The sequence below is a fragment of the Amphiprion ocellaris genome, chromosome 11, assembly GCF_022539595.1.
Source record: "Amphiprion ocellaris isolate individual 3 ecotype Okinawa chromosome 11, ASM2253959v1, whole genome shotgun sequence".
Lineage (NCBI taxonomy): Eukaryota > Metazoa > Chordata > Actinopteri > Pomacentridae > Amphiprion > Amphiprion ocellaris.
This window is the reverse complement of record NC_072776.1, coordinates 13,343,411-13,354,516: the sequence shown is the minus strand read 5'-3', so window position 1 is coordinate 13,354,516 and position 11,106 is coordinate 13,343,411. Positions and strand designations below refer to the sequence as shown.

The following is an 11,106-nucleotide window of genomic DNA, read 5'->3' as shown; positions in this document are numbered from 1 at the left end:
GTTTGAGGCCATACTTGGAAGGGGATACACACTAGGGAGTGCATAAATCTCTGCATCGAGCTGCCTCAGTAATGGACTTCGTTTTTGTCGAAAGTGAGCAGATCAAAAAGTGTGCATCAGAACAAAACATTAACACAGCACAGGTTTATAATAGCCTACTCCTGCTGGAAAATGCAACAAGTGTGGGAAAAGGCTCTCAGGATGATTTCAATGAAGAAATGTAAACAATAAAAGGTGGAAGTTAGAATTACAACATGCATGCATTATTGGGTCACACTGTAGTAAATTCTGAAATGCAACTATTTTACATCACTACCTGTCACATTGTTGGTTGTCATTAGATACTTAGTCTGAAAATAGACACATTACGTGCAGGATTTGATCAGTCTATGGTTTTTATTTCAGAAGGACATCTGCAACTTGCCAAGTGGACTTAATTAAGATGTGATTTATAAAAGCCAATACCAGACTGACAAACTATTGTGAGCTTATTTCACTGATTGGTTAATATTTGTGCAGGTCATAGCTTTTTAAGGCCATAGCCCCAGTGAAACAGCTTGTGCTTTGATCCCATTTGCATAACCTCCTCTTATAATATCCTTCACAGCTACCAGGAGGCCTAATGGGCAGATGGTGGTCAAGGTCATCCCTCTCATCTACATGTATGTATGTCAGTTGCTTTATACTGCAGGCTGGGTACTAGGAGCCTAGAATTAGAAACTCAATTTCGTGAAAGTAATTTACAGATTATAATTAGCTGATTCCAGGTTTTAGAGGTAAATGAGAATTAGCTGTTGCATTGCCTTACATATTAAGCTCAGGCAAACCTTGTAATTGCTAAATGAGATCCCCTGCTAACAGGCATATTTAATGAAAAGAATGCATATGTTACTACATATGCCTTTCTCCACATATGTAGTGCAACAACACTGCCAGCACACTGTATTAACAGGCGGATTCTCCCCTAACACGTGTTAGACTGCAAAAAAGGTGGAAACCATCAAGATCACATCCACTTGCTTCAAGCTGCTTCTCTCCTCAGGTGCTGTGATGAAAGGACCTCATCTCTCTCTGAAACATGAAGGAGAGCCAACAGTTTCCTCCCCAGTAGGACCTCTACCTTAACACTCCATAAAAAAAAACCTGGTGATCACATGGGGGCCATATTGCTGCTTAAATGACAGCATATATCCTCAGAACTGTGTATGTACAGAACATGTGCACACAGATGAATGTATATCTATCTGATTTCAGTAAAATAACAGACAAAACAGCTGATGAGCTTTCAGTAAATTATGTAGTATGGTTTCTAAGGAGCTTAAGTGAATTATTGGTTGTAACTGCATCAGTTTCACTCTGGGGGGTGCTGTTATATCAAGGAATATCTTGAACAGCCATCAGTGCATCTATGCAGAGTGTAACCTAAAGCAGCAGTAAAACTAATATACTGTATTGTAAATGCTTATATCATGTTAAAGGTTCTCAGTGTTGGGAATGTAGCCTGGTTGGAATGTAATGTTTGTTGACATTCGGGACTATTTTTCCTTTGATAGAAAGTAGTTCCAAAGTACGTCCACGACATGGTTTCTTCACACATTAAGTAACATTTCATTTAAAAGCTAGCAATATATTAAAGTCACTTTGTCGTAGCTGCTTTAATATTATTTGAAGAAACGCGAGGTTGTAGAGAAGCCAACTTCTAGCTATGCTAAGGTTTACGGTGAGATGTTGTTGGGTCAAAAATTAAGACTTAAAAACTATGAGGCATCTATTAAAACGATGTGGTTTACTCAAAATAGCCAGCAAAAGGCTACACAGGACAGGTCAGACCTTTAAATCATTTAATTAGTTCAACTGGTTTGGCCGAAAGTTAGCACAGGATACAACCATTTGCTGTACTTCTGTGGTGGTTAACAATAAATGGAGGTAGCATTATACGTTACAGTGCATGTTTTGAGCTTCTGCTGAAACGCTTTTGAATTTTTTTCCCCTCTGTGTTAATTTCTAGCACAAAGTCTACACCACATCACCGTAATAACCAGTTTAGACACAGATGCAGTGTCTGTCTGCGTGACTAGTCCAGGCGTTACGGTAGGAGCAGGCTGCGGAGCCTCTGTGTCCGACAGACCCGGAGTTGGACTGGAAGACACTGCGCCGAACAGGTAAAGAATTTACACTTATTTCTCTATTTATCAGCGTTATAATACAGCCAAAAAATAACGAATGGCAACTATTTATTAAAAGCATGTGATGTCGGAGGTCGGAGGTGGCTTTTACACCCGACAGTACATGAACATTTCAGCAGGCAGAGGCTGAAATGATGAGGTGCCCCTCTCTGCGTGGATGGAGAAAGGACGCATTGTTCGTCTACAGGAGAACTGGGTCTGGGTTCTTGTGAGTCTGTCCGACCTGTGATGTCCGCCAGGTTTGCATGAGCAGTGTTGCGGAATTAATATGAAATCACAGCTGTGCAACAGATCTGGAAACCAAATCTCAGAGGTGGGGAAGACCTACTGATTGACCTAATTGCCTTGCCTGTTATTGGTCCAATCACGCACTCGTTTGGTTGACGGGTTGAAAGAGTAACGTCTGCATTGTGCTACTTAAAGGCTTCACCTACTGCGGTGACTGCGGGAACTTGCCTTGCTGCGGTGGCAGTGCACGACTGCCCTCCTATAAGACATTACAGAAAGCTATAATAAAAGGTGACTGTGGAAAAGATCTTTAAGTGGAAGCCTCTGTAGAAATAAAATAGTGACTTATAATCTCCCTAATGAGAGAAGAAGAGAGGGGGGAGGGCTGCAAAAACAGGTGCTGAGTCATATTGGCGGGTCCTTCTCTGATTGATAACACAAATTAAAGCCCAATATGTGCATGTTTGGCATTACCACAGCATTTAATGTTAAATAACTGCATCTCTTGCATTTACGCCGTGTCACACATTTCATTTCATTTTAAAATCAAGTGTTAAATCCAACTATGTTAGGTCTTCATCTCTTTATTGAGTCCCTGTTCCCAACACAGCAAATGCAGCTAAATAAGCCTTAGCTGTAACACCTCAGAGATCCTTTCTCATTCTGAATGGATAATAGGGGGCTCATACATGATAGATTTCTTACACAGTGCATGTAGGCTTCAGTCTGATCTCATTTACATACAGAGGCTGCCTATTGATTTTTGCTCTGTCAGTCCACTTGCTACAGTGTGTGCACATACATTTAAATGCGATCAGGATGAGGCTGGAATTCATTGAGTCATGCCCAGCCAGGCAGGCTGGGCTCATGTTTCTGGAGGACCTGGCTGATCTGCTCTTTTTTTGTCTACTGGGAGCAAATTCAGCTTTACAGTGACATGTTTTTGTGGCCATTACATACTGTTAGCCTGACTGTAAACAAAGATAGAAGAGGGACCACGAGCAAATGACACTTAAGCTTTGTGGACTGTCTCTCTTAGAACATAATGTATTTTCTGACATAATTTCTCTTTGATCTACATATGATCATAGTTTTGTGCAATAGGATTATTATTTGCAACCTCTAAAGTGGTTTAGCATATTATGTTTGTATCCTTGACTATTTGCAATAGTTTGTGTGAGCAAAATGTAATTTCAGTGCTCAGTACAAGGCCTAGACTTTGTGAAAGTGAGTGTAAGTGACAAGGTAAGCAGGCATAGTTTACCGACTGTGTTTGTGTTTGGGTAAGGGCTTAGAAGGGAAGTGGACCTCTGAGGTGGGAGGTACGTGCCTAACTTTACAATGATGTGCCTGTTCTTTACCAGTGACAGTTGAGTTTTCAAGTAATTTTTATCTAAAAATCCCCCTAAAACTCCTGATTTTGTTGCTTTGTTTGTAGCAAACCCAAATGAACATCTGCAATATTGATGTGGATAATGTGTTGACAGTAAACCAAAAGGTTAAAGATGGATCTTAAGACAGGATTTAGCAACATTGATAAAAGCGATAGACCTAATTGTGAGGGTTTATGTTCTCAGCAGTCTCTAAGAAGCTATCTTAGACAGAACATAGTTTTAATGTTTTAGTGAACCTTGAATACTACATGCTTATTTTAGCTGTTTTTACAATTGTACAGGGAATTTCTTACCATCTGTGTCTTAAACTTTGGCCTTCATTCGGTCACGATAACATTTTACTCGCAAACAACAATGCTGAGTTGGGGTTAACAACTCAGCTTCAACACAAAAGAGACAAACAAAGGTGAACCCACTTGTAATGTGTGTTGCACTCCATTGTAGATTTCATGAACAGACATGTGGCTGGTTTGGTAAATGCCACCTCAGTTTTCAGCTCTAAGATCATTAAGATAATTAGGTTAATGTGGGTATTTGTATCTGGCAACATGTGTTACTTGCCTTAGTGGTCTCTGTTTCTTGCAGGATTACTGCGCTCTCATCTCAGGGATTATGCTTATGTGAAAAATGTTCAAAAAATTGATAGTAAGTAATAAGCAAAACGGAATAAGTACGACGGAGAAGAAATTCCCTCAGGACCTCTTAAAAATGACCACAAAAACACAGTGGACTGGAATGTAAACAATGACTGAATTGATTATTTTCAGTGTCTTCGGTACGGTTGGTTGTTGAGTGGGCAGTCCAAGGAAGAGGTGCCAGCGAGGTTAGGTAGCACTGCAGCCTGCCAGTTCACACTCACGTAGGGTGCCACATGCTGTAGGTCAGCTTTACATAAGCCTTGTGTGTCAGTGAGACAACCTAATCCTGATTCCTACAAAGATACTTAGCCGGCCGGACAGACACACACACACACACACAAATGGACAGTCCTCATTTGTCACATTCAAAGCTTGATGTAATGCTGTGTGTTTGTGTGTGTGTGTGTGTGTGTGCGTGTGTATGCGTGTGTGTGGCAGAAAGTAGGAAGGGCTCTCTGTATGAAAGAAGAGAGACACTCGATGGTAGATTTGGCAGCAGCACCAACACACTCAACCGACATGTTTGCCAGCAAACTGCCAGTCTCTCTTCTTCCTCTCTCTCTGCCTCTCTGGCTAAGGGAAGCACTCTAGGTTTTGGAAAGATTAGCACATTGGTTAGCATGCTTTTGAAGTAGTGAGATGACGCTACTATTCTGTGGAGCTGCAATCATTATATTTTCATTATCGATTAGTTTGCCGGCTGATTTCTTCCTGATGAGGCATTTTGCAGTCATATATATAAAAGATGTTTAGTTTACTATCAGGTATGACGAAGCAAAACAGCAAATGCTCACATTTGAGGAGCTGCACATGTAAGGTTTACTATTTTTGTAAAAAAAATAAGTTAAAAATGACTTATTTATTAAAATAGTTGTTGATTGCTTTTCTTTTATTGAATATGCCCATGATATTATTTAATATGCTTCATAAACCATTTTTCCCTCAACCATCGAACATTTTCTGCAATAGACAGTTTATTGATTGCTTCAAGTCATCTGGTGACTGTAAATGGCCTTAATTCAAGTACTGACATCCAGCGATATTTCTCATGTGGTATTTGTACTTGATGTCGATGTGTTCTGTGTTCAAGGCCAGGGAAAGAAGTAGAGAACAAGGTTAACTATAGGGTCCATAAATAACTAGCATGTCACTGATGAAGGGCTTGGTATGCTACATTAACGGTGGGAAATGCCGATGTCCAGATCCATTCCAACGAGGTGACTGATGGAAGATGGAAAAGAGCGAAACATGTTGACAGTTCTGTCTGACATTAGGTGAGCAGTGTGGGGCGCGGGGCCAAGGATGCATACATGGCAACAATTTAATGGCTTTTTGGACAAGATCAGGTCGGACTTTATGCTCAGCGGATAATAGACTTTTTTTGAGTGTACTGTTGAGATTGTGTCTATAAGGCCTGAGTGATAATAAACTGGTATTGACTTGTGTTTTCTCGTCAGGGTCAGTTAAAGGGCAACCATCTGCTGTCAGGCAACGTCTTGCCTCAGGGTGCTGAGTGGACAGAAGTTTGCTGACATCAGGATTTGAGCCTCTGACTTAAAGTCTGATTGAACAATGATCTTCCTTCACAACATCAAATAAAACGAACTACAAAATTTATAGGTTGCAGCAGTGAAATCTATACTCAAGGTTGTATTTTACAGCTGTTGTAATCATGTGTTACATTGGTTATCAGATAGTATCCAGATATTGGTCTTACACAGGTATCATGTTGTCTGATAAACGCTTATATGAAACTTTCTTTTATAGATCCTCATACAGAATGTACTGAAATATTAAACATATTTAAGGGAATTAGAATTATTTGTAATCATCATCAAATCTCATGTTTTACCTCGGAGAGTCAGGTTTTAGTTCCTTTACAATCACATCATGTCCATAAAAGAAATAAAAAAATCTTCCTCACTCTTTCATCATCATAGGAGATAAAAAGCGTAACCCTAGATCAGCCTTAAAATGCTAATGGAATGCAGGGTGCTGACTTCAGTTGTTGTGTTCCTGCCAGTCCTGTCAGGGAATGGGCCGTCACACTGACAAGTGTAAGCTAACTAATTTCCATTTGGGCTGTTGTTCAGGAGGGACATGGCTGACCTCGCCCGACTCGCAGCTAACGGATATCCACTTTGTCCACTGACAGATTTCTACCTGCTACACAGCACAGTAATATGTCCATTTTGAAGTGCCTTGTGGATTTCTGTTCTTCAACTTTCATTTTTGTATGCCCCGAGGGACAACTGGGGTCAAGATAGGTGATCTTTAGTTTGAAAGAGGCTGAGATCAGTCAAGTCAAACCCACAGGAGTCTGTCCCAACACCCAGACTCTATCTGTCTTCCTGACAGCTCTGAGTGCGGGGTAGACCACTGTTGTTTGTTGCATATTGAGCCTTTATAAATGTGCCTCTTCAGTGATGTGTGTAAAAAAAAAACGGTGTCTGATCTCTGACTTAGAGATTTAGAATCAACATTTCCAACATTTCTGCAGTTGCCCCCAGCTGTTACCAATACTGACTCTAGATACCACAGTTATTTTGCTGCTTACAGTTTTTAATAATTAACCTAATCTGTTCACACAAATGGTTCAATATTTGGGGATTTTTTTAAATTAATTGAAGTTTTGATGAAATATCATGATCTTTTGCTTCAATATGTTTTCCGATGAAACAGTATTTTTCAGATGAGTAGTTCGAGGGCAATCAGAAAGTTGAAAATCTAATTTTCACAGTTTCTAGCTCTTATAAATTGTTTAATTTTGGCATAACAAAACAACAACCGACTGGTGAGTTTTAGGATTCCGAGGGTTAAGTTTCGAAATTGCTTTCTTCTTATTGATTATTAGAACTCTCAGATAGGAGCCCTGGCATAATTTGCAGTCATAGAAAATTAAGAAAACTAATTTTCAAGTTGCACAACAAATTTTATGCAGCAAAACCTGCTCAGGATAAATACTATCACTACACACTGTGCTTTGTTTCACTGCAGTTCTGTAATTTAACAAAAAAAGACAAAAATAATCATAGAAACACTCAGAGGTAGAGGTAGCGGGCTGACAGACAGATAACAACAGACTAGCAGCTACAGCTTCTAGTGTTGGTGGAGTTTCCAATGACCAAATAGACGAAGGACATATTGGAGAAGCACTGATAGGTAAAAAGTGGTGTATGTTTCTGCTTTATGTCACATACAGAGAAACAGTAAGCAAATAAACTACGCTACTAAGGTTTTAAATGGGGCAGTTTATTTTTGGCACCAGTCTCATGTCAGGTGTCTATAGGATGAATCTGTTTCTATAACTGCTGTATTCTCTTCACACAACAGCGCTGACAGACCAGAAAGAAAACTGATAGAAATACATGTGTGGGTTGAAGCAGGGAAAAACATGAGGGTGACTCACAGCTCACCTAACTATTTAGTTCTTCCTCCAACCCTCCTCTCCTCTCCTCTCCTCTCCTCTCCTCTCCTCTCCTCTCCTCTCCTCTCCTCTCCTCTCCTCTCCTCTCCTCTCCTCTCCTCTCCTCTCCTCTCCTTTACTGCCCTATCCTGTGCCGCTAACCTATCAAAAAGTGTGGTATCTGTGCATGTGTCTTGTGTTTGTGCATGAACCTGACTGTGTGTGGATCAAGGTTCATGCCCAATATCCCACAGTCTTTGTGTGGGAGTCTGTGCTCGTGTGGAGGTATAATTTACAGCTTTATGTGCTTGTGTTAAAAGAAAACATCACCCTGGGCGTCTTTCACTTTGATATTCCATGTGTGATGTTGAGTGCACCCCAGGCTTTATTTTCTGACATAATACTGTAATTTAGTTTCTTTCTGCCTGCTACATCCAATTCACTGCTTCCCTGCTTTTTGCAGAATGCCTTATAACAAGGTCCATAAAGAGTGTGTGGGCATAGAAGATACAGCTAAATAGCCAGCCTGTTACAGAAACGCTGTTTTAGGAGGAAAATTAGAGAATGAAGTCTGTTTTGCTATAATTGTAGTTGCACAGGAAATATCTCAATTTCATAATCACTCCTGCAGTCTTGTTTAATACAGTAATAACATATAGGAAGCAAGTAATTATGCTTATTTTATGTTTTTTTCAGTATTTTTATGTTATTTTTTGACACTTTTTGCCTTTAGAGTTACAGTAGAAACAGACATGAGATATGCAGTAAAGGGCCGGCTGCCTGGAATTGAACCTGGGACTCAGCTGTTGATGGCATTTTTGCTGTGTGGTATTTGCGCTAGACACTTGGTTCTGCCCCAGGAATGTTTGTTTTAGGTGTAGCATAAATGTAATTTAATGTTTATTAAGTGTTTGAATTATTGATCGGCTGATCTCAGTTTTAGAACCATTTAAAGGAATATGCGTTTCTTCCAGGCAGCTCACAGTTACAGGCGTGATACAGTATATTAGCACACTGATACTTCGATATTGGTTAGATCCTCTATGGCATTCTTTTGTGTGTGAGCACTTCATGATGAGAGAGACAAAACCCCTGAGATGATCCAAAGATACCCATCTACCCACCTAGTGCTCATAAAAATCCCGTGGCCCACCGCTTTTTTGTTTCTCAGTTGAGAATTTCCCTGGGCCCTGATGATGGGCCTCACAATCTGAAGTCTGACAGAGTCTGCCAATCAAGATGCAATAATCTGAGACAGAGCTGCAGACATGAGAAGTTCTCCTTTTTGATATAACTTGCAGGTGGTCTTCACAAAGTGTCTTAAGTTCTGGCTTAAATGTGGTATTATAGGCTGTCGTGTATTGTCTGACATTTCATCTGCTATTCGTGGTGTGTCAGAATCCCTCACAGTAGTGTAATAATTGCACAGAAATTAGTTACAATGTACACACTTTGTGAGTCCCTTCACAACAAGAGAAAACAGACAAACATGCTGTACGTGCTGATGCTGAATCCCTACGAGCTCGCATAAATTGCTTGTGTTACAGTCTTCGTCAGGATAATTGCATTTCACATCACTTTATTGAAATGCTAAAAGAACACTGCTCTGTCTTCTACGCTGCTCCTCTTAATGGCTTTTCTCGATGAAGCGCCGAGGTCGATGGCGACACCCCCTAAGGTCTGTGCAGCGGACCAGTTTACAGGAGCTGCTGAATGACAGCACTGCACAAGAATAAAATCTTTCTTTTTCCTTTCCCAGGTAAATTAGACAACAGACAGAGAGCACTTAAGTGAATAGCACATAATGACCTTCTTCCCACGTGCATTAAGACACATCTTCAATAATGGTATTGTATCATAGAAATGCATCAATGCCGGGTATAAATGCACCTCAGGTATGTTAGAAGTCCATTTATTCCCTCGAGGGATAGTCGGAGATGCCTTTAATTACATTAACGACAACAGTGGGGTTAATGAAATGTCACTACCTTCCAGATTAGCAAGAAATGTTGGGCCTGTTAGAGCTAAGACCCAAGCGAGGCGAGGATTGTTTTGTTAATTATAAAGTGTTGGAGATGCTTTTCATGCAACTTCTGAAACTGAACCAGTTTGTTATTGGACACACTCGGTACAAAATAAAGTGAACTAAAAGCTGAGTCACCGTTTGGCCACAGTTGACATCTGATTTTCGTTTCTCATCGCCTGGCACGCTGGCTTTCCCGGTTTCCCACCATATTGTCGGAAGTGTCACCAGATGCTTTGTAGTGTGCGTGCGATCTGCGGTTTTGAACTCGTTGAAGATCTGTGGGAATTCAGACCCTAAAAGCTTACAAGTTAGACACGAGAAAAGAACATGAATTATTCCCTCAATGTTGTGAAGTGTTGCGTTTCATCTTTTCGGCTGTCGTCTTGGGGAAGCAAGTCGTTCCTCTTTCAGTTATGTCATAAACACTCGTGCCTACACATGTGAAAACCCACACACGGAGCAAAATCACACTGTAACACATTCATACACAAATAGCAGTGCACAAACTACTCATGGTAGTAGATTAGAATAGATACCTAGACAATGCATGGGTCTTTAATCTAGTGCTTCCTGGACCGTTTTGAACACTTTTCCCTTTTTGTCAGTCTGATCCTGTCAAATAACTTCAGTTTTACTGTTACCAATTCCTACTTACCACGTCATCCACACAACCTCAAATACTATGGAGCTTTATTCTGGGATATCTACCATCACCACTGCACTATGAAGGATCATCACAGATTTTTTCATACGTGTGTGTTTCCTTCTTGAATAGCAACCTGTTAGTTTCCTCTTTTTCTTGCATCTGCCTTCTTCTAGGCTTTAATTTGCTCAGGACGAACCCTATTTTTTAATTCATTACATCTCATACAACATATTGCAGCTTATTGTACATCTAAGGGTGATGAAGGTTATATAAACCAATTGCAGATAACCTATTCCTAAAAAGAGGGTTACTTGACCTCCTCTGCTAATTAAGAATTGGTGAATACTAAAAACAACCCCGCAACATTCTAAGGTTAATGTGCAATTACAAATATCAACAATTAGAAAATATCACATCAGATATTGAAACAGATCCTCTTTATGATCTTGCTGACCAAAATGGCTAGAAATAAAAAGAAAAATTGGGATGAAAGATTTTTTTTTTCTCTGTTGGCACAGAAATGGAGGTGGTGCTTTAAACAAACAGTCCCAAATGTAGATAAATGGGAGATCATGGACCGGT

General features: G+C 40.2%; 1 protein-coding gene across 15 annotated transcripts in view; it reads left to right on the top strand.

The window, feature by feature from the left end:
• The first annotated feature begins 2,068 nt into the window (after positions 1-2,068).
• Positions 2,069-11,106, top strand: part of map2 (microtubule-associated protein 2) — a 105,253-nt gene continuing 96,215 nt past the window's right edge. For 10 of the 15 annotated variants that reach the window (XM_055015445.1, XM_055015457.1, XM_055015455.1 and 7 more), the window contains exon 1: positions 2,440-2,499. In XM_055015445.1, the coding sequence (XP_054871420.1) occupies positions 2,455-2,499 (45 nt within the window). In that variant the 5' untranslated portion in view covers positions 2,440-2,454. Of the gene's footprint in view, positions 2,163-2,439; positions 2,500-11,106 lie in introns of those variants that run through there. The other 5 variants (XM_055015450.1, XM_055015449.1, XM_055015452.1 and 2 more) reach the window with 4 other exon arrangements.